The 24,831-nt window shown below is 41.1% G+C and overlaps 1 protein-coding gene across 1 annotated transcript; it reads left to right on the forward strand.

Annotated features, from left to right (window-relative positions):
• Nucleotides 1-5,975: 5,975 nt before the first annotated feature.
• LOC106638348 (uncharacterized) lies at nucleotides 5,976-8,138 on the forward strand. The gene is made up of 3 exons (XM_014351464.2): nucleotides 5,976-6,065; nucleotides 7,608-7,675; nucleotides 7,749-8,138. The coding sequence occupies exons 1-3, from the start codon at nucleotides 6,028-6,030 to the stop codon at nucleotides 7,979-7,981; spliced, it is 339 nt and encodes a 112-aa protein (XP_014206950.2). The 5' UTR covers nucleotides 5,976-6,027; the 3' UTR covers nucleotides 7,982-8,138.
• Nucleotides 8,139-24,831: the final 16,693 nt, after the last annotated feature.

Below are 24,831 nucleotides of genomic sequence, written 5' to 3' on the forward strand. Positions count from 1 at the left end.
CTGTATTATCTACATTATTAAAAAAAAAAAAAAAAAATTTCAAAATATTACAGCGCACGTTAGGTTTCAACTTTCAACACTGAGAAAAAAAAAAAAAAAAAAAAAAAAAATTACTGTGCTATAAGAATGGTAATCAGATGTCATTCCGCTATTTATAGACTTTTTACTTTGGCCAACCTAATTTTTACCTTACTCTAGACAACAAAAAGTAAAAATCACTGTACTTACAACAAAAAATACTGTTCTAAACATTAAAAAATCTCCAGACGACCAAACAGTACCAGATTACCATTCTAGCACAGTAATTGTTATTTTTTTTTTTTTTTTCTTTCAGTACTTCTGAAGGGTCGTGATTCGAATAAAGTGACCACTAACTTTTTTCGGAAGAATTTGAAAAAAGCTACTCGGTACCTACTCCTGGATAAGAAAAACTAAAAAAAAAGCTTTTCAAAGTAAACTTTGAGCTTTTTGTGCCATGGCATGATTTTTTTTTTTTTTTTTAATTGCTTTAGGTGTACCTACAGGTATTTTTTTCCTTCATGTACATATACGATCGAGCCTCACGATTGCCTTTGCTCGCAACGCGGTGCATCATCTGGCTGTACACCTTCAATGGCTATACACCGCGTGTATACGCATGCAATACAGTGTACCGGTGCCGGAGGCGCAAAAAATCAAACGAACGGCTAGAAAAATGCGAATCAATACATATATACACACGTATACGCACACGGCGAAATAATATCCTTTTGCCTCGCCCTCTCTCTCGCGACCCTTGCTCCGCCCGTTTATCAGACGTCAAAAGCTTTTTCACATTTCCTCCTCCGCGCGCCCTGCAATCCATATCCGGTCGGGTATATATCAATGCATGCGCGTGTCCTTGCACCTACACGCGTACGCATGACATATTAAAGCTTTTTAATGTATCAAAACTCTCTTCCCCGAATTTTTTTTTTTTTTTTTTATTCCTCGCTTTCGTCATTATAAATTTGCCATTTATAGGCGATCGAACCGAAATTCCAGGGCAAAAGAGCTGAAATTTCATTCGAAGTGTGCACCAACACCGACACCAGCGATCGTTGGCTACACTTCCGCAGCGTATGGATGTATGGTTTGTTGCGATTTATTTAGATTTATACGGTATACCAGCGAGTAAATGCGAGGCATCGGTCCGATAATTCAATCGCGAATGCGTGAATCTGGCCGCGTATATTTACTTTAGAGCTGGCGGATGATGTTTTAGCAGGGACCGGCCAAAAAAAAAAAAAAAAAAAAAAAAAAGGGGAGGGTATACGAAAGATCGGCGGAACGGGAGTAAAAGCGCGTATACGGATCGGATTCGGATCTTCGAAAAGTTGGCTCGAAATCCGTGTGCTAATGTGCACAAACCATATTATTATACATACACGTATAGCGATGCCGAAAACTTGTTCCACTTGGCTCTCGTACATACTCGCACGGTATATTATATAGTAATGCACACGCAACGTACCATAAGGGAGGCGATCGCTTGTTCTACCTACATATATACGCACGCGGGCGTGTACATATATTTACATTATACACATACAGGCGCACAACTTATCGGATAATAATCATGTACGAAGCGGGTATATTTATATGATATACGTATGTGTATATGTACGAGGGAGAGAGTGCACCGTCGGACTTTGAAAGGAGTCGCGCGGGAGGTGAAATTAACGAGCTCGTACACGTGTTGGAGTCTATATGGTGGGCCAACTCTCCTACATATGCAGTAATAATAGATATATACTATGTATTATACGTATACAGAGCACGTTTGTGTATGATATATATATACACCCTCACAGGAACGGATTAATCGGACGGGCAAGACGCGCGTAATTTCAGATAGAACGAAACGAGGCTGAGCGAGGGTGTAAGTATGACTTTCGGGTACGAGTGCATAATATATACATACAGATATATATGTAAACAGGGAATGAGGAGCAAAGGGGGACGAGGATACACGAATATACAACACGAGAGGGGGTAGAGGAGTTGCAATATGCAAATATAGCTCGTGTAATGGCCGGGTAAGCGCTTCGGCTCCTCCAGCCCCCTCTCATCCCTCTTTTCTGGATCCAACGGGCGAGCGAGCTATACGCAGGATCCCCGCTCCGGAGGAATTGTTCTGCCGCTGTATACACACTCGACCGATTGATCAGAAGAGTCGATGAGAGGGGGGGGATGCTTTTCCCATCGATTGCCCTCGGCCTCCCTCCCCCTTTGATCTCCCTCGCCTTGCACCCTCCACGCGTATATATACAAGATACTCATGAATCATCCCGTCGCGTTAATTCACCCTGTCCTTTTGTACGCGTACATCTTTCTTTCGATGCGACTCGGGTGTATAGTCCGGAAAAAAAAAATAAACAATTCAAGAGTGGTGGTAGGGGGAGGCAGCAAATGATTGCGGGAATTAGATTGATGATGCGCGTGTACATACCTAACATCGCTTGGGCTATGGGGAGCGGGAGAGGAGAAACAATCACTTAAAGCCGGTCTAAGGAGCGAGTTTATTATACCCGGAGTAATAGAGCGCTGACAGTCAATGGTGGGAGCTGAGAAATTTGATGAGCCACGCTGGCGGCGACCCTTATATAGATGAAAAAGAAAAAAGAGAACCGAAGGGCTGTCCGACTGAAAAACGAGGAGGTTTTACGAAGATGTAAAATTAGATGTAGGGTGGAGGGCGATAAGGTGGCGTTGGAGGCAAGGGAGAAGGGGGGACAAATGAGAGGAGACGTATATATATGCGAGCCGAGCTTCCCGCTAAGGGCGATAAGGGATGGTCCGACTGCTGCGAGAGGGATTTCCGGGAACGAGCGCCCATATATACATAGACAACGCAGTGTATAATACACACTCGAGGAAGTATATACCCGACTGCAATGGGGATGAATATTTTATTATTCGCTCCTCGTCGACGGCGAGCATTCGTTTGTCCGGCCCTGGCTGCTCTCGTTTCCCAACGCGTGCAACCCTTTCTCTCTCTCTCTCTCTCTCTCTCTAATTCTTGAGACACCCCCCCCCTGTACACGCGCGGGTACAGGTGTCTTTTAAAGTTTACAGAGAGCCCCCTCCCCCCGAGCTCGCATAAGTAGGCAAGAGAAGGGCGAGGATTTACAAATTCAATCAGGCATAACCCGGTGTGGCCCGCAGCACCGAGAACGCGGCTCCTTGTGCATTTATCGTAACAAGCGGAGCCGAACAAGTTGCCTCGAAAGTTTCTCATCCTGCTTCCTCGAGCTTTGCCGCGACTATCACGACTACCAATGATGTAGCTATATATATATATATATATATGTATGTACCCTCTGATGCGATTTCGACTTTTAGACACACCTCCTTCTTCGGTCGTCGAGTTCTTGTACTTTTGCTCGAGTATTCGCCACGTTGGCACATGTCTGGCACACGTATAGAGGGGGGTAGAGAGAGATATATCCGAGGGCCCCCTCCAGGTAATGCGAATGTCAGGTGGGCTCGGAAAGGAGACATTTCTCATTTTGACATAACTCCTTCCTCCCTCCCTACCTCCCTCCACCCCGCCCCTTGATCTCTCCTGCTCTTCATCTCTAGCCCAGCCAAAGCCCACCAGGTATCGATCGATCAGCGCCATCGCCAGGCGTGTAGCTTGTAAAACTCGAAATAGGCCAGAGGCAGGCCCTTATAAGTTTTCGATAAGCAACGTTTATTATTGATTTTGCCGACAACTCGGCGGAAGGCTTCACCCCCCCCCCCTTCCTGTACCTTAGACGCCGAACAATCTGCTCTGCCATTGGCTTCGAACAAACTTCACGATGTAACGGGGCGGGTGGATCGGTTTCGGTTTATTTTTTTTTTCCCGATACTACTCTTTCACGGCCTTTTTGCTTATCGAGTGGTTTTTGTGCGGCGGTGGCAAGCTTTTTCAAAAAAAAAAAATCACCACAACCCGAGTCGTTATTAAAGTTAATGGCTTCGAATTGCCGCATGGGAGCGCGAAAAACAGTTTCTTTTTTTTTTTCGAAAGGGTGTTTGAGTGCTTACAGGAGTTCTTTGCGAGTTATTTTTGTACAAGTAAAAAATTGTACGGAGCAACCGAGGGCCGAAACAAAAAAAGAAGCGAGAGCGATAATGAAAGCACGAAAAAAAAAAACTTTGGCACCGAGAAGAATGAACACAAAGAAAGAGAGAGAGAGAGATAGAGAGGAAGAAAAATAAAGGAGAAAAGCCGTTGAGAAGGGAAAAACGGGCGAGGGGGATGTAAATCAGCGAATGATAAGACCCGCCGCCGTGGCGAGCGTTTGAACAAACGAAGAGGGACGATTTTCCAGATAAGTTGGGGAGAAGAGAGTAGAGGGAGGGGGGAGGCGGACGCTTTGGAAAATTAGAAAGAAGGGCAAAGAGGAGAAGGAGCACTGCAGTAGTGCACCAGAGAAGGGTGGATCCCTCTGGTGGATGAATACGTTCGCCGCAGGAATTATTTATTCGACTCCTTCCGAAAACTCTCGAGGCAAACACCAGCCGCCCTGGTGTGTGTGTGTATATATATATGTATATGGGGCGGGCTAATTTATTTGCTCGCACGACGGCCACATTACTGTACGATTAATGCACGACGTGCAGCTTATTTTCCATTGCGAAATAATAAACAAACAATTAGCTCGGAAAGTTTTGCTTTTGCCGCTACTGCCAGCCATACCCTGCGGATCCAGGGACACGAGGCAGCGGAGGATAACGAATTCCACGCGCGCGTTTCATTATCCGCCCTGTTGTGCCCGTCCGTCTATCCTGGCCGTATGGTTATACGTATAGGTACACACCCACGTACGTACAGTTGGCAAAACTCGGGGATTTTAACAAAGCGTGCCCAGAATTCCCCCAATCTCTTGTCTCTCGTGTATTATACAGCAGTGAGCTTGGCTATTCGTGCCTCCATATACACACAATACACTCGCCTTCTTTGACGCGACAGTGCCACCCCCCCGATAACTCTATCTCTCGCGCGGACTAATTTTCACCAAAGCGAACGAACCGAAACGCGGAATTGGACCCCGCACTTGTGGGAATCCCCGACTTTTCTCTCCGACAAAATTACTGCACCCCCCCCCCCCCCAAGCAATGTAAAGAAGAGTTAAGGTGACGACGCGCGAAAACACGAGTTCGCAACTTTGCGATCGACACTCGTGACTGGTAAAAACAACAACAACCGAGTGGTCCGGATAAAATGTGCGAGGCGCATCACGGCTGACACGCAATTAGCGGGATTATCCGGGTACGGCGCGATCGCAAATCGGGCTTAGCGCCCCCCCCCTTTGGTACTCCCCTGACCCCCCCCCCCAAAGCCCCCAGTTTGAAGTCCACGATTTACTGGTCGTCGTTTTGCCTTTTCTTTTATTCCGCGCTCGCTCGCGCGCGACACTTTTTATTTCGTCGTTTCACCGATTCGCCATCGGCTTTTATGCAGCATCCAGTAAAAGCTTTCTCTCTTTCTCTGTAGTTCTCCCCACTTTCGGAGCTATCCGGCGTGGTGACGCGCAACTGAGTGATTCTAAAAAAAAAAAAAAAAAAAAAAAAAAAAAAAAAAAAAAAAAAACTTGCGATTCAATTTATCACGAGCACTTTGAAATATTCGACGAGGACGATTCGCTCCGCAACGGGGACGTATTTACCTATTGTGTATACCGGTCGACTCCTTCGGAATTTAAATTTTTTTTTCCCGCGCAAAAATTATTTATGCGCTTCGTTGAAATCACATTTTATCGAGCCGCCGTTTATTGCTCTCCCCCCCAATGATTGAGCGCGTAACGCGAATACTCGGCTTTATAGATTTCCTCGTTTTATCTCGAGAGTACAATATTAGAAAAGAGCCCGGGGATCCACCCCCCCCCTTTCCTTCCCGATAAGCAAGTTGAGTGTTCCGAGACTCGCGCGTCGCGCAAAGCCGTCTCAGCCAGTCGGCTGCAATAATCAGTTGCGTAAACATAAACGCCTTGGCCTCGGCTCTTACGATCTATATATATGTACTATACCACCACCACCACCACCACCTGGCACTGGTAACGTACACACAACCTATATACATATACTACTATCATACACATACTTGCATGGGATTGAGGAAAAACTCATCTGTTTTGCTTTATCGCCGTCGCAGCTGATAGAAGTGAGGTAATGCAAGGCAAGAGTGTCTCTTCTCCGGCTGATTGCATGAATTTTTTTTATCGCTCGCTGCCTCCTTCCGTTTTACATTCCCGCTCGATTCATTCATCAATAACGTGTGCGAACACCTCTCGATGTTGACATCTCTGCTCGTATACCTGTGAATTCTTTTCGATAGAACCTTTCGTAAAAAGCTGGTGAGATTTTTTTCTTCTTTTTTTTCATCCTCCGTGTTAACGTCGTGCGCTTGGAATTTCATAAAAATTGCGTTGCTGCTTTTAAAAGTTTACCGGAAATTCATGTGCTACACGAATTTGGAATCGTAAAGAATTTTTTTTTATCCATACACGATGATCGTTTTTTTTTTTTTTTTTTTTTTTTTTTTTTTACATACGGAAAGAAACATTTACAAAACCGGTTATTCGTTTCAGTCATCTAGTTAAAACGTTGAAAAATGTCTAGTATATCATGCGAGAATTGAAATTCACTATGATAACGAAGAGAAAAAAGAATAATCAGAAAATGATAAATCAATTGAAATAATATCTCATTCGCTTATCGATGACTCATTCGACTGTATAATTATATCGATGAACCTATTGATAACCAAAAATAACGCGTTAACTCGCTCATTTTGAAATAAAATAAAGTTGTTGTCGTAGCTACCGAAGTACTTATTTATGGAGTAAAAAAAAAAAAAAAAAAAAAAAAAAAAAAAAAAAAAAAAAAAAAAAAAAAAAACAACAACGCATCGGTATATAAAAACACGGCAATCGTCAGCAATGGCTCAAAGTGCACGTTGCACCAACGCTCTTATCAACACCGCAAACTCTAGCGTAGAAACGTTACGCTGCCCGGCAAAGCCGAACAACTATAGGGAAAACTAAAAGCACGCCGGGGGATCCCCGTGATCGCATCCAAGTCACGTGCGCGACTTTTTGTGTACAAGCTGTTACGCTCTTTTTTTTTTTTTCTTCTCTCGTTGTATGGTTAACCAGCCGGCTTGTGTGTGTACCCCCCAAGATTTTCACGGATAAATAAATACGTTGTTCGTAAAAACCGAGATGATGCAATAAAAGGCGGTTCGCTTTACAGACCCGATCGCGAATGGACCGCGGGCGAATTTTCAAACAGGTCGTGCGAGTACATTTTACACGTGTATGTATATATTTGGTGAACAAAAGCCCGATTGATTTCATTCGCGCACGGAGCAAACGACGGCTTTGGCACTTTTTTTTGTTCATTTTATTTTCGTCCCGAATGATTTATCGGCGACAGGGCAGTTTTTCGCGTTCGTTAAATCCGAGCGCATCAAGCAATTTGTCCCATCACTCTTGGGTACACGCGAGGGCGCGTGTTCGGCTCGCAAAAGTTTGCCAAACAAAAGTAATATTATCCGACCCTGTACCACTTGGGTCCGGGGGCGTTTGTGTTGACAGTTGCGCGGCGCATGGAATCATGAGCGATGATAATACAACCGCGCCGGGACTGAAGCGCAGACACTCGGGTATAATTTTTTGCACTTACATTTTTGGTTTTCGTTTTGGCGCGCGATGTGATGGAAAAATATAAAAATGCAGGTGTCGAGGCGGTGTCGTGCGACGTTGGAGGGGAAAGGAGCGCGGAAGAGGAGCTCGAAGGCGCGTGGCAGAGTGTCAAGTACTACTTCAACAGGTTTAGGTACTACCACTTTTTGGTCGCGGACACGGTCGACAAGTACCTTTCCGCGGCCTGCCTCGTCATAATCAATTGGTACTTCAAACTGTTCATGGGCGTCAACGAGCCGGCCTCGGTGATCACCGAAGAGGACTGAATTGTGTGTATAAACATTGACTTGTCCACAATACCACGTGAATAAACATTTCGTACCATTACCTTATATATATACTAACTAATTTTCTTTTCTTGGGTAAAAAATGTATGTGTATGAAAAAAAAACTGGTGCAGCAGAGAGTGGTAAAAAAAAAAGAGGGGGGGGCGGATGGAAGCCCTATCTGGTTGTACCTTTGATATACATAGAGCGTATTGTGCACGGCATGTGAATGATTAATATTTTCATCTGCTGTACGTATACCAGTGCGAGCTGTGGGTGTGTAGCTTAGCAAATCATTTTTGTGGGCAAAAAAAGTAGCCGTAGTGGCTTTTCTAAGCAGGACGTTTCTCCGGGTCTTGCAGGGCATCTGAGAGATCGTGACAATCGGACGACGGGGAATAAGCCGTAGACCTTGATATCACGTTGGAATCAGAAATACGTTAATATAAAGTTTTTTTTAAAGAAAAGTAAGGGGCTTTTAAGTATTTGTGCAAAATAGCACTGTTAACCATATTTTAGGGGCTTACATAGAATAAATATCGGACAAACCTCATACGTTTGCGTGTATTGCATATACGAGAATTTTTTATTGAGCGCGCCTGCTGTGCTTTCATTGGTGAGTTACAATATTTTTCTTTTTTTTTCCATTTTTTTATATAGTCAAAATATACGTGTTTAGAGCAAAACAAACAGTTTATAGACAATATCCGTGGACTCATTTCAAGTGAAAAATTACTTTTACACTCATGACAGTCACATTCAAAGAAATCGCGGGCCAAGTTCCAACAAAAATATAAAAAACAAGTGCGTCGGCTAATAGATTACATGTATATATATATATATACATGCACACACGCAGTCTATGCGATTCTTGCTGTTTAGCCCCCACAGATCTAGATTATACCGTGTAATCGTTATCGGCAATTTGGCCCCTGGCCCTCTCTCTCCCTGTTAACGAGCCACAGCCGCACTTGTACACACACGCGCGCCCTTTTCATCGCGAGCTCTTCCCTGCGACACTCGTTACATTCACATGTACGTAGTTTCGTCACGTGCCCCGCTATATTCCGAATAATCTCATTCGACGGGGGGGGGCCAGTCTCTCGTGTGTGTACAATGCGTTACCGGGGGTGTCAACGAATTCACCGTCGCTCATTGATTTCGCATCCCCCCCACCCACCCCCCGTCGTGTCATTCTTCCTCTTCTATGTGTACCAAATACTGTCGTCTTCGTACGATCGCGCAAGTATATACATGTGCATGTTATTATCGCTGAGGGGCAGAGGCCGCAGCAGGAATTTTGAGAAATCGATCAGGATGATTGGGCGCACGCGACCTTCCCCAAATTTAGAATTGACTCTCGTCTTTTGTTCGTACAAAGGTATACACATAAGTATGTTTTAAGATCGTTTTTCAATTGTTTTTCATCATTCGCTTTCGCGCGGTGTGAGGTTTAGTTTCGTGACGTTATCTCTCTATGGGTCCAATTGCTTTTAAGTTGTATGAAAAACTCTCCTTTTCTTTTTTACTTATCGGGGTACCCAAAAGTGCCAAATTCAAATTTTAAGCTACACATCTTTGGCTATGATAAAAATAGATACCCATAAAAGCAAGGATTATTCGAAAAACTTATCAATAAAATTATCGTAGGATACGGGTAATTTGTATGGGATGGAGTGAAAAGCCAAGTTTATTTATGTATGAATTCGAAATGTAATTTTATTTGACAGTAAAATCAAGTAAACAATTTGCGTTAACTGACATTTGTAATATTACAAACTTTAACGACGTAAAATATATACCTAATATGTACAAATACCACGTATAAATTAATTATACACTATTTAGAAATTCTATTGACCATGATACAATCTACTTATAAACTAAATTACACTTAAAGACTTTAATGCTACGATACAGGTTACATTTTTTTACATTTAAACGCTGTACATTCTTAATATTAGCAATTAACTTAAAATTAATATCACATGAAAAAGCTACTTCACTTTAACACATTCGTCGACTATCTTTTATAATTTTTTATATATTAATGTCTCCCTTGGCCTGAGAATTTGTTTGTTCGACTATAGGCACTGGTAACTGTATTCAACAGCCCGATTATTCGCTAAAAGTACACTTTTTATTATAATTATTTTCGAGCTCGTGGATATTTTTCTTTGATTGTCTCAACTCAATTTATAACTACTTAGTCCCATGGATAAAAGCACAAGAAAAAATAAAACAGCCCTGATACGTTTTCCTGGGTGCAGCGGCATCCAAAACCAAACGTAACTTTCTTCTTCAACAACGGATCTCAAGTGCCTAGTCGCAATGGGCACCCTAGGTTACGCTGGAGGACGATAAAGGGACAGGGATGGCCGCAGTGGCCAGTTCGCGCCTACCCTAAAATTTAGGGTGAACGGGCCTCGAGTGGCGGCGTCGGGGAGGCAGAGGTGGCGGCGTCTCCGGCCACGTTTGCTTGTGCTCGTCATCCTCATTGTCACCGATTATGCTACTGCCTCTTTTACTGTTTTCGCTGCCTATTCGTAGCCTGGCGTCCTGCTGCGACGATCTCTTGTAGTCCACTATGATCTCCGTGAATTTTATGAGCCTCCACCGGTACAAGACCTCCTCCTTAGGGTTCTCGGCTTCTTGGAGCTTGACAGCCGAGTCCTCGGAGCTCACCGGCGATTCGGGCACAAAGATCTCGCCGTCTGAGAGCGTCAGCCCAGAGTTCCTCGATAAGGACATGTAATCCTTGCACGGAGGTTCCGTCAAATGGAGGTTGTCCAGGGAAATCCCATCAGCTACAATAAAACAAGAGAAAAAACGATTTGAAACCAATTGTTACGAAGTCATTGGTGGATGTGAAGGAAAGTTTGGTGCTCACAGTGTAGAATGTCGGTGTTGTCCTCGGCTCCGCTGTCGCTTCGCTCCTCGCCGAAAAGCAGGTCGACCCCTTCGCCAAACAGGACCTCGTAATGCCGAATGAGCATCTCCGCGAGGACAGGAATCGCCCGGCTCTGGTTGACCGAAGGACTCTCGGACCAAAGCAGACTTGGTCCACAGCACACGCCCAGATTACTCGCGCACATGAGGTTGTGCTCCGAGCGCCGAGCTATGTGGTGCAGCACGCGGATTAGGTGCGACAGCAGCGTGTAATTAGCTCTCGGTAGACGGTCCAGAATGCTACAAACAAAACGAATGATAAATATATGGACAATCATACACGATAAGGTAGCTCCATTGCAGTAAAAATCATGGGTCGTACCTTTTGATCGTCTTGATGGGGTCCGGAGACTCGAGACTAGCCATCCACAGGGAAAAGAGGTGGGAAGTGAGAAGGGGGTCGGGCAGGGATCTCAGGAAGTCCTTAAGTAGAGCGGCCACTGCGAAGACGGGCGCATCCTCGAGGCAGCTGGTGTCGCCCGAGGACTCGATCTGGTCCCTGAGCTCCCGGACAACCCTCAAGTTGGCGGACTTGCGGAAGATGCCTTGGGTGGAAGGGCCCTTGGCAAGGAGCTGCTGCAGCATGACGAGGACTGGCTTTGGCAGGCCGTTCTCGTCGAGCCGCGCCAGATTTACGCCGAAGACGCGAGGACTCTTGGAGGAAGACCTTCGCAAGAGACTCCATAACTGGGATTTGTGCGACTTGGCGTCACCATTGACCGACGCCAGATTTCGCGCGTCGGTTCCCCCGTACTTCTCGTACTTGGCAAGTCTTCGAACCTGAAAGGCAAAACGTTTGAGGTTTTGGTCAATCGTTATTTTTTGATTGGCCGCAGAAAGACAACTACATTTTCATAATTGTATACATCAAGAACTCTAAATTGTCGCTTGTGTCGGGGCAACATTACTCGTTTGATGAAAAAAAAGGGCCCTTCCCGGCATTCCGAAACTGTAATCACCGAAATTCCGAATGTAATATGCGTCATGCACACGAGCCGGGAAATTAAACTTTCTTGGTTTCTTTTCCCTGCTTCAAGTACACGTAGCGCCTGTCGTTCGGTCCCAAGGGGAAGATTAGACTTCAACGCGCCGGTTTCCTCGACTCGAAATGATACATTTTTCCGAGAGCTTAACTTATCTTAACTTTTTCAAAGAGATAATCGCACACGCGCCGAATTCAACCAATTGTTCGTACACCCACGAGGAAAAATTAATGCTGTACATGGCGGATTTACGCTTCAATTAGCGTAAAAGTACAGCAAATACTTGAAAAAAAGGCGTGCAGAAAAAATAAATGGTGCAAAGAAGCAGCTGTGCCCGAAAACACCGGTGTCTCGAAAATCAGACATAACGCTACATCAGAGGTAGTACAAAACTAGCTTTGTGATGCACCCCAGTATTATAAATGTAGGCAAATGTTCGAGGCAAAAGTTCAATGTATTTTTAATTTAATTCGAAACTTACCTCACTACTCGTTTGGTCCTCATTTGATTCGCGCCGAAGGGATTGGAAAGACGCTCTAGTTTTCCTGCACCAGCTGGAAAAGGTTCTCTTCATTTTTCACTGTAAAGTAAACTCCGCTTTCACTAGTCCCAATTCGGTTTACAATGAGAACGGTGACTACTACTGGACACTAGAGCACTCCACGATAGAATTACTGAGGACTGAGGGACGGCGGTCTTATCGCACTTTCGAATATCCCCACTGTGCACTAATGTGTTTTCGGTCTTTTACTATTGGCCCGAGTGCAATGATAATTCAACAGGAAAGGTCAGTAGTGGGATCATTTTGGCAGTGACTTGTACATGACTAATTGTGTTCAAGTACATCATTCTCAGGTAGCTCCGCCAACACGGGAGCTCGACACCTCGACGATGTGTAGCTTAGAATTTAAATTTAACACTTTGGGTATCCTGAAAAGTGAAAAATGAAAGAAGAATGCCTCATATATAAACGCTAGCCCGTATTTGGTTCCAATTTCTGGCTTTAACGAAGCGTCTTGCGGTATGATGTTGATCATAATTTGTGGAATAACCAAATTTATGGTGGACTCAGTATTTCATCAGTTCCGCTATTCTGGACACTTTTTAACCGAAAAAACCAGCGTAGGAAGGCTGTAGAGTAAACAAAAAGTTAGTTTCTTCAGATTTAACACAATTACAAACGTGTATAATGCGGGACAGAAACTCCCTGTAGTCTTTTTAATAACAATCATTGAAGAAGAAAAAAATTGATTAGTTCAACGAAATAGGCGCTAATTGTATTTTACAAAGCATCGATTGGGTTTTTCTTGAAACTCCGATTGACATTATACTATTCCTAACGCATTTTTCAATTGATGTCGTTTGAATGATTCGGGATATTTATATTTATGACAATTTCCAAAAATGTTGAAATTTTCGTTAAAGTTCCATAAACTACAAATGATCGCAGAACAAAAAAAAACAGAGCCAGAGATTCGACGCAAATTTGGGGGATTCGCCGGGCACCGAAACAAATGTCAAGGAGCCGATGCTCGACTCGTTTCTCTCTCCGCTTGGCATGTACACACACATCTCGATTTAAATGTATTCCACTTTTCTCCGCTGCAAACGGATATACCACACTCGAACATTATTGCCTTCGGTGGCCAGCTTCCGTCGACAGCAACCGACGCCTAGCCGCTTTGCCGACCCTCTTGAATTAATCACCCCCTGCATATACGTTAAAATTCCTAACGAACGCAAAATATATTCAGCTACGATCCTCCTGTTCTTATTACAAAGTGTCGTATAGTCGTCGTTAAGAGAGTATCACAGCGACGCAGAAGAGATAAAGAGGGGGAGAGCAAAAAAAAAAAAAAAAAAAAACAAGAAATTAAAAGAAAAAAAAAACAAATGAAAAAATTATAAAGAAAATTAAAACAACAAACCAGGGGGTATTAATGGGTCATGGGACCCACGGTAAAAACGAAGTTCTTTAAACGTGAGATGGGTATAGACACAATTTCTTAGGTAAAAAGGGGGTCACCAGACCCACAGGAAGAACGAAGCTCTGTAAACGTTAGTACTGCATTCATGTTGTTTACTAAAACAAAAACTTGAAAAACGAATGAAAAAAAAAAGACAATAAGTAGTTTAGTACTCACGATGGTTGAACTTCGTGAGAACGTCGTGCATAATTACAGTACTCACGAAGTTCAACCATCGTGAGTACTAAACTACTTATTGTCTTTTTTTTTTCATTCATCTCACGTTTAAAGAACTTCGTTCTTACCGTGGGTTTTATGACCCATTAATATCCCCTGGTTTGTTGTTTTAATTTTCTTTATAATTTTTTCATTTGTTTTTTTTTTCTTTTAATTTCTTGTTTTATTTTTTTCTTTATATCTAGTTGTACTCTTTTTTTTTCATTTCTTGTTTTATTTTTTTTCATATTTCATTTTATTACATTTTTTTCATTTTTTTGTATTTCCTTTATTTAATTTCTTTTTTTATTTTCATATTTAATCTTTTTTTTTTTCATTCCCTTTTTTATTTAATTTTTTTTTATTTTATTGTGTTTATTCATGTCTTTTGTAATTTCATTTCATTTTATTTTCATATATTTTATTTCATTAATTTTTTTTGAAATTTTTTTTTTCACTTATTTTTTTGCAATTTTATAGCCCATTAATATAATTTTTGTTTTATTTTTATATAATTACTCAATGATATTGTGCCATTATTTGTTTATCAAATTAAAAAATAAGTGCCCTTAAAAACCATTAAAATGATATGAAACTCGAAATATATTTGTATAATGATCTTTGTTCACGAGGGAAGGGGTTTTATGCTGCTCCCAATCCAGTTCAGTCGTGTAGAGGTGGAAGTGGTTTACGGCGGAAAATAAATATAACGCAAATGTGCAATAAAAATATTCACAATATATTTACAGTGCTTAAATTATGAAAATGTGCTCAAGTGAAGGCAAGCGGAGAGAAGCTTTCTCTGCCGCCGCGGCGCGCTAACTAACATACTATGCTCGCAGAGCAATATTTATAGAGACAAAAGTTAAAGTAGAAATTCTAGTACATTGATAAATAAAGGTACAAGAGTAAAGGTAAAACGGTCTCTTGGGCATTGCAAATGTACGCGATGATAAAGGCGTATGATCGGAAAATTACTTCAACTTTAATACAAGAATAACAAACGTGACGCAATTTGAATTTAGAAAAGGTTTGTTGGCAAATATTTAGGTACAAAACTGAACAATCTTACATAATTCATTTATGATTGATTTAATGAATTACTTTATTTATGTAATTATGTGATATTGTAACATAATTTGTTTGTCAAATTCGAAATAAGCGCCTTTAAAAACCATTGATACGTTCTTCAACTCTATTCTACATGTTAATTTTTATTTTTTTTTTTTATTTATTTTTTTTTTTAATTTATTTTTTTTTATTTATTTATTTATTTATTTATTTTTTTTTTTTACATGTCTTATTTAAAAAACAAATACATAATTTATCATGAATTGAATGTATTATCAATGAATGCATATAAAAATGGAATATTATAGTTACGAACCACACGATAAGTACAAGAAACCGAGTTTCCCTAGTCGGCAGCGCTCGTAGCAGAGTGGGCAAGGTACTGGTCTCATGTGCATAGGAGGTCGAGGGTTTAAAACTCTTTATTGGAAAATGTTTTTTTTTTTTTTTTTTTTTTTAAAAGAAATGTAAAAGAAAAAAATTCAAAGTGAAAGAAAAATTATTGTGAGAAAATAAAATTAAAATTTGTTAAAAAATTAATTGCTTGGGAGTGTGAGGGGGAATGGTGGGTAAAGGTGTGCAGAAGAGTAACACGGCAGGATTAGGAGATATACATATATAGTGAGGAAGTGTGTAAAGAACAGTAGGTGAGGGGGACGGGGTAAGGGGGGAAACTTGAGAGGAAGAGACTTCTGATTCAAAAAAAATCTGTCGGTTTTAAAATTCCAGCCCCCCGAGTAACGCGACATAAAGAACTTCGTTCTAAAAAAATCTCATGCCTAAATATGTAAAAAATACATGGAGTGACGATCAAATCGTGAAAAGTGAATAAAAAAAGAGGGGGGTGAATATCGCAAGCTTGCCATCCGATACGGACAAAAAGTCCAATTTAATCGAAGGGCCAGAGCGATTCTCGAGAGCCAATATAGCTGCACCACTTGCACGACAAATAAAAAAAAAAAAAAAGGAGGCACTCTTGCGTTGTTGCCGCATGCCTCGCCTCTGAATTTTTACCATCGGCTGTACATGACGCGTTTTTTGGTTTAACGTCGGGCTTTGACGGGAGAAACAAATATCGTGATGTAAAGACAGTAATTAACTTTTAAATAAAGTTTTAATGTTCTTACATATACGTAGGGGGGGGGGGGGGAATACTATATATGAGGAATATAAAGGAAAAAAAAGAGAGAGAGAGCCTCGATTTGTTCAGGTGTGGGGAAAATGTCATGTATCTCAACGTATTGGCAGTGACTGCTGCAACGGTGTAGCGCAGAATTCCAATTAAACGCAGCCACGCTAAATAAATGGCTCGATGGATTTTCCCCCATTGAATTCCGCCCTCGGCGCCCCCGTTCTCTTGAAAGGACGAAATTTCATTTAAGATCAAAATAAATAGTAGTACCAATAAAATAGTATTGACTACCAAGTTAAAAAAAAAAAAAAAAAAAAAAAAATCATTTTAATATATTTTCAAATGTATATGTAGTGACAGCTTCGGTATTTCGAATGAAATATCTTTTCTCTCGGAAATAAGTTTAGTGACAAACACAATCAGCGCAAGAGACTTTTCGAATAAAAAATTTTTACTTTCTTCTGAATTTGACGATAAGTATTTGAATAATCGACAGAATATTTTTCAATATAATCCCGAAATTCGTAGGTTTACAGCACAAATTACGGAATCTCGTAAAAAGATTTGATGAGCAAAATTAGAGAAAGGAATGAAAACTGAATAAGTATTTAAAATTGGTATGTTACAAATAAACGTGTAGTATTATTACCTAGTCTACGCAAGAATAATTCAAGCGAGTAATTATAGCCCATATTCATAATTACGCCAATGTAAATGTTACTATCTAAAGTTGTTTTTTTTTCTTTATATATATGAAAAAGCATGGAATTAAAAACTACGTAAATGTATTTCAAGTACACATGATACGCACGACTCTCGTGATATGGCATTGAAATTAGTAAGAACTTTTTGAAGAACCAGTGATTGATGAGCATGTGCCCACACATAATTCCTCATCCTCGTCTATAAATATCCATCTTTGATTTGGATGGCAAGCATACCACACTAAAGAGTCTAGTTACCGATTGAGTGATGATCAAAATAGATCCAATCCATTTACATTTAAAGCCCCCTTTTCTCGCAGTGGTAAAGTCACCAAGTACTACTTTTAATACGCTAGACCGATTGATACTCGCATAGTTTAGAAAATGGCACTACTACTTCCCCTCAAACGTTCCACCTGAGATAACATGTACATTAGTGTCCTACATAACGTAAGGCTAGAAAAAGTTTTTAATCACACTTAAAACCTGCGATCGAAGACAGGGCAAGTGATTGATGATGGATTTGTCTCTACTTTGGTAAGAGTATAATTTTTTTGGCTCCGCAAAATGAAGATAATACCGTGTAATACCGGGTATACCGTGTGCGGCGACATAGCGGCACCCGGATTGTGGCCCGATGTGCGCTTTTACTACTGGATAAAAATGAGGCAAAAAAACAATACCTGCCGCCAATCTCACTATAGTTGAGAAATGATATGATTCATGGAGATCCACAGTGTTTTTGCGATATTGTATTGCTATAAAAAGTTACGTCGGTATACAAACGTTCCTGCCGCAACCTATACCCAATAACCCAGTACAGTAGATAATATATAAAAAGTTGTCTCGGAAGTGACATTGGCCAATTGGCGGTGTAATCGGAACTCATCTAAATTATTACTCGAAAGTCGACTTTCAAGTGAATGGACCTCCCTTAAAAAAAAAAAAAAATACTTGCCACCTCTTTGCCGAACGTATTTTTATAATTATTTATATTGCCAACTGAAGTGGCGGCAATTTTTAGACTTATTTAGTAAGAAAGGGGAATAATTTTTTTTTTGTTTTTCACCAAATACTATGCATTCTTCGTTGATCGGCAAAAGTTAAGCAACTTTGCCCATAATACTTTTAAGTATATTAAAAATTAAGAACGAGTCGTGGCGTATCGGTTAAACGAGACCCAATGTCTGATTTTCATCTCCCAAAATGATACATCGTGTATTGACGTGCACATAGCAAAACCGTATTTTACGTCATCCAAGTTAAATAGTACTGAAAACTATATAAGCAACTCAAAGATTTTGCACACACATTTATACATTGCGTTGTAAAAACATTCTCTAGTCTCTCTACAATTATACCAAATAATAATATAATAATAATATAATAATATTTGACCGTACATGGATGACACGCATTAATACACAGTGTCATCATCAACGAAATCAAGAGAATATACAGGGATACGTAAACCCTTTTGATTTAACGTTTAAAATAACAATAACTCGAACTATTGGAGTGAGCGCAATGATTTAAGCCAAGTATAGGTATAGAAGTAATAAGCGGACATAGCAAAGCACAATCGCGCGTACATCCGCGTATAGATGTATAGGGGGGGGGGGTGTCGTCGCGCCGCTTCTTTTCGCGCGTCTGGCTGCTTGATTTACATGAGCCCTGGTGCACCGCGCGCCCCCAATTTCTGGCCCCGAGCGCTTCCCCCCGACGAGCAAATACACCCCCTTTCCATACAACGAGCCCTGCTCTCCACCTCCACTCTCGACTTGGGAACAAACACGCACGGGTCTCTCCATCTTACAGCATCCGATACAAGGTATATTACATAGATATGGGTTTCTTGCGGGATAGTAATCAACTATACGCGCGCGACAAAACACACTTTGTAATTTACCCTTTGTACGTATATAGGTTGTACACACGTCTCTCGAGCTTTTTTTCTATACTTCCGGCTGATGCGGACACCCATTTAAATATATACGTATGGCTATATATAATTATGTTAAAAACAATATTTCATCTATATATAAATGGTACGACGGAAAACTTTGATTTCTGATATGACGCGTGTGACAGCGTTTGTCTTGAATTAGCCAAGTATAAGTATATTTGCATACACACATGAATATTTATATATGTAACTCCTTCACGCAGTATCATAATGTCAAACATCATAAATTTCACTCATGTATAATATTATATGTGGGTATCGAATATGGATATACCATATTGCATAAGTAATTATCGTGACTGTAGTATCGTTTAATTACCGTTACTCTTAGAGCGAGTTGAGAAAAGTTAGGTGTATGATTTACGCGCGTGTTACGTATATACATATATATGTATACCGTTAAGTATAAGGGCGCTTCTTTATTTCAGCTCTTAATGAAATCTTTGGCTTTCCGTGGGAATATACTTATACAAACGACAAAGTTTGCTTCGTTCCCAGTTGAACACGCGCACAATGGAAAGAAAAGGGAGCGCTCATTTTCTCCTCGCTCTCTATGCTCATTAAATTTACGAATGTCAAAAACTTTTTCCCTCCCTCCCCCCCCACACCCCTTTGCGATTCCCGCCTCTTTTGCACAACAGCGCATATATATACATGTATAATATACACACGGAATAATCGTATATTTCATAAATGTGTGTGTGTGTATATATGTATGCACGGCGCACAAAAGAGCCGCTGCATCGCTCGAAACTCCCCGTAAGTTTCGCCCAACTTTGGGTTAGAAAAATCGCGAAAAGAAACGCGGACAAACAACCACCGCGTGGTACGAATGGGAGGCGGTTTGAAAAAATTCTCGAAGCGGTTAATTTTTCATTAGCTCTTCGTTAAAAAATCCTTTGCGCTGTGCCGGTTGGTAGTAATAACGAAGTTAGGGCGCATCCGAGTTGAAGCAAGCGATTCTTTGCGGTTTCTGGATATCGCGAAACTGAAATTCTTCAAGGGCAAACGCGCAGATACCTGTATATATTATATACTCATGAGCGTGTATATGGAGGAAAAGGGAGGCAAGCAAAGCTATAGTCGGGGGGTTGGGGTAGAAAAAGAGAGAGAGAGAGAGAATAATCTCATCGTCTGCCGTACGTCGGTATTAAAACCGAGTATAGCTATATGGCTCGAGTCCTTTGGTCCTCGCCCTTCCTTTCTCGGCTTGGATGCGTACCAAACCTACCCCTGGTGGCTGCCTCCACTATAAGGACGCCTCATTTAACCATATACCCGAGTAGGTATACAGGATGGAAAATATGTATATGCATCCACTGCTGAGCGCTAAAAAGGGTAGAAATACGCAAGGGAGACGTATTTTGTATGTAATATTATACAGTAAATATAGTAACGCGAATTTTAATAACTTATTTCGATCCCACTCTATGTTATGACGTATGTATCCTATTACAATGTTCAAATGATAGTGTGGTGTGGCAGTATGACCCTGACGTACATACTTGTATATAATGAGATATCTAACGGGTATGGCTCAACTTATACATATAAATCCATATGCATATGGTAGGAATGAGCGAAGGATTATGATGATGATGATGATGATGATACGTGTACGTTCGCGTTGCGTTGAACTTTTAGTACCTGTACCATAACAGGGTATATATTTATGTCACGTAAGATATGTATACATTTTGTAGAACGTATATGTGTCGGGGTGTGGGAGAAAATAGATGGCAAATAAACCTATGTATTTGTATATAATACCCGAGTAATGGATCATGTAGCCGAGGAATGCTGTATTATATATATGGTTGTATGTGTGTATGAAAAATGAGAGTAGCGTAACTGTATATGCTTGTAGGTTCGCAACAGGAAAAAGTTGTCTCATATCTCTATTGGTGCAATGGAGAAAAACTTTTTTACCAATTCAACTTTGGTATGAAATGACAATATATATGTATATGGTCAAAAATATGTGCAATTCACAATATAATATTGTACATGAAGTTGTTGTTCATTCAATCCGACTTATCCGACCTCATTTGATTGTATATCCATTATACGAACAAGCCGGTAAAAGCAGCCAATATACCAGATATCACCTAATATATACATAAATACAATCCCCATCATGCGATATACATATAGATAAAGGCACTCGTATTTCTACATGTATATCCATGTACATACAAAAGTACACAAGCAAAGGCCATCAAGAGTGGAAGACGAGCCCTCTCGCTCAGCTTGCACTGCAACCCCTTTTTACGAATTCCAGCGTTAGTGCCGCTGCTGACAAATAACCCGAATAAATTCAAATTCCCTTTGACATGGAGCGTGCCCCGAATAGAAGAGGCGCGCCCTTGCACCAAGAACCCAATCATGGCTCGGAGCTTTTAGCGTGGTTAAATTTCCTTGTAGTGCCTCTTCAGTTTATACTGTCCCATTCTCTCTCTTTTTTTTTTTTTTTTTTTTTTTTTTATAAATATATAAGTACAATACATGTATATGGATAAATAAAGGCGCGTACACCAAAGTGCTTTCTGATTGTGCACATGTACATGTGTCGAGTATATCAGCTGATGGGAGTGATTTTTCGTATATGATGCTTTTTATACGCACGTGTAAGGTATTTGTAGAGGAGAACGAGTAGGTCGAACAAATTTAATTGGAAACTACGGGACACGATGCGCAATTCGTAGTCCTCGTGTGTATATACATAGGGGGGTAGATACTTTTTCTACTTTTTTTCTCTCTCTCCATCCGTCCACAAAACACATACACGAGGATGTTTACAAAGGTAAAAGAAAAAAATTGGCGGCATATGAAAGCCATTATGAAATTGTCATCAGGTATATATACGAACTCAAAACGAAAACTACGCGTACGTGAACAATTTTTTTTTTTTTTCTCTTCCCGGAGTAAAAAGTTTTGTGCTTGGAATATTACTCCTGTGCTATAAATCACTCTCCAATTGAGAATGCGCATGGGTAGCACAGCGTTTGAAAAAAAAAAATAAAAATTCTTTCTCCTCGATTAGTCGAATTCGACGTGTTGCATATTGTCCTGTGGACTATATTATAATGTATTGCCATACAGAATTTTCATGAAATAATCCAAATTATCATGTATACATGTAGGATGCAGAATTGCAAATGTATGTAAACGATGATAATATATGTATACTATACTCATCCGACTCCCGGCATAACGGTTATACTTGCCGGAATATGTATAACAAGGTAGCTAGTCCCCAATACAATATATTACATATACATGTGTGCTTTCGACACTGCCTCTGTTAAATATTAGATCTGCGCAGCACGAGGGAGGGGGAGTGAAGAGGCCGATAAGCAGTGGGTATACACGGCACTTATCGTAAAGCAGAGGCCAGTCGATTTTCGATTATACCTATATATATTTGCAAGCTCGCCACCCTAGGAGCTTTGGGGGCCGGTTTACGTACGGACTGACCATCTGTGGATGCTGCAGCACACCCTGGGCCTACAGCTGCATCCCTGCGCGCCTGCACGTTCGCTATCCCCAGGCTGTGACTATTCCCCCCCGTATGTACACATGCATCTACGGGACACGCTGAATAAATTTCCCACCCTTTACTCCTCCTCCTCCAGTCGAAGCCGCTATTCGGCAAACTTTTTTGTCGACCTGCCGCCTACTCGACCAGCTTCATTGAATTCCGCAACGCATTTTTCAATCGTTGATTGCCCCTCCCCCCCCCCCTCCACCAACTTATAAAGAAAACCCCCTATACTTATACAAGAGTCAATGTTGCTCACTGCAAGCTCCGCGATCTTTTCACCATGCAGAGTGAGGTGGTGTTATACAAGGCTAATGATGCTGCAGTGCGCGGGATGGTTTCAAGGGTGATCGTTTGAAACGAAAAATCGGTATACTGTAGCCGATTGTTATTTTTTTTTTTTTTTTTTTTTTCAAATTTAAAATAATAAAAAAAATGTCCTTTTTACACGGTGGACAAAGCGCATAAATACACATTTTTGAACTGATCGAGTGGATTTCGTGAATCTGTCGAGCAATTATTACTTACAAGAATTTTCAAGTATAACGACAAGAACAAGATGTTCACGGAAAACGACAGAAGGAAACTTGTTCGAGAGTATAGCACAGCTTGACTCTGGCTTTACCACATGCAAAGTCATCGCAATCAACACGAGTGTTTAATTGAGCGCGTATATATATGTATGTATGTAACTACATCCATTATACATACATATGCATAGAAAAGGCTCTATACCTACGCATTTGATGCTCTTCAAATACACCTACATACATTGCACGTATAAGACAAAGTACATTTGCCGTGATGTGCGTCTAGCGAGAGCGACTGTTCATATATTATATTATGTATGATGTGTTTGTGTATTGGTTCATAGTGCACTGTTGCTTTAAAAACATATATATGTATATAACGATGTTAGGTGTAAGCGCAGCTGAATTTATTTTTGTCAACGAATTAACAAATGTTTGTCTCTCCGTGTACGTATACTTACGGTGTATGACCAGACGGAAACAAATGAGGTATACTTCATTAGAATATACCTATATGTGTTACACGTAGAACGTCGGAGTCGAACAAAAAATTAGGCGAAACAATGCGGGTGAAAAATACAATCGTATTAAGTGCATAAGTCAAAGCCCGTAGCGTTTATGAATTGCTAAGATGCGTTATGGTTGGGTAAAAAAACAAAAATCTCGGTATCGCCGAGTGCCAAAAGTTTCAAGCCTGGCGAGCCGCTTTGAAATCGGGGAATCCCAGAGACGGCTTTCAAATTTTTCGCTGCGGTACCAATATAAATTTTCGTGCAAGAGAGCAGAGGGGCACAAAAGCAAATTCATTATGCAGTTATTCCCTATCGGAATCAGCTTCGCGTGAAACCATTGGGCGTGTGAAAAAAAAAAAAAAAAGAGCCAAACAAGGAGGAACCGCTCCTAAAAGGGCCCATGAATTTTCAAACGGAGCAGTATAGAGAAGATACAAAATACGGGTACAGCGCGTCTCACTTTCTCTTTCTCCTATAGCCCCGCGTCTCCTAACGTGTGCATAAAAGATTCAACCTTAAAACGCCGGCGGAATTGGCCCCGCCACGCGGATCTCTGTCGCGTTTCTTCGCCTCCATTATGTGCCATTGTAGCACCCAATGCACCCGTATACCGTTCCGCCCATTCATATATATATATAGATGTACGCATCGAGTCGCTCTCACGCGTCCGATAATCAATATTCTCTTCTCCGCTTGCTCGGTGTTTTTCATCGCATCCCCTCAAAACGCAATTCAGAGTAAAATGCATTTTTTTTTTTTGTTTTTTGTTTTTTAATTTCACAGCGAGCGCCGCGAAAAAATTAACAAATAGACGCGCGCAGAGGACAAACACTATGGGGATACACGCGTGCTCGTACATAATAAAATTTTTGAGAACAACTATATGGATACTGGCCTAGGGGAAACAAATAAGCCATGGGGGGAACGTTTAACAAACTGGCCCGACTGGTGTACACGGCACGTGTATATATGTTTATTTATCCGTGCGTCGGAGCCCGACACGGCGATAAATAAAAATTCGGCCGCTGCAGGGGAGTTTTTAGCCGGAGATGAATGTATTTCGCGACGCGACAGAATAGCCCCCGATGTCGCTGTATCGCATATTGTGCGTGTGCCTGACTTGGCGGTAATTTGCCGACGTCGCGTCCCGGCATTTTTTTTTTATTTTTTGGGAGAGGAAGGGTTTGTCTTTTTTTTTACAAGCCAAGTATAAATGTCGTCTCCCTCGCGTTTGGCGAGAAGAGTATACGAGCGTCGCCGTCCCTTTTTGCACGTGTCT

The sequence above is a fragment of the Copidosoma floridanum genome, unplaced genomic scaffold (assembly GCF_036245765.1).
Source record: "Copidosoma floridanum isolate Cflo_tuat_1 unplaced genomic scaffold, Cflo_Japanese_pri ptg000019l, whole genome shotgun sequence".
Classification (NCBI taxonomy): Eukaryota; Metazoa; Arthropoda; class Insecta; order Hymenoptera; family Encyrtidae; genus Copidosoma; species Copidosoma floridanum.

Bases quoted from the DNA above. Each gene is read 5' to 3' on its own strand.
- LOC106638348 (XM_014351464.2), top strand. From the start codon at position 6,028: ATGTACTATACCACCACCACCACCACCACCTGGCACTG. The intron at 6,066-7,607 runs GTAACGTACACA...TTGTGTTGACAG, and splicing joins ACCACCACCACCTGGCACTG to TTGCGCGGCGCATGGAATCA. The intron at 7,676-7,748 runs GTATAATTTTTT...ATAAAAATGCAG, and splicing joins ACTGAAGCGCAGACACTCGG to GTGTCGAGGCGGTGTCGTGC.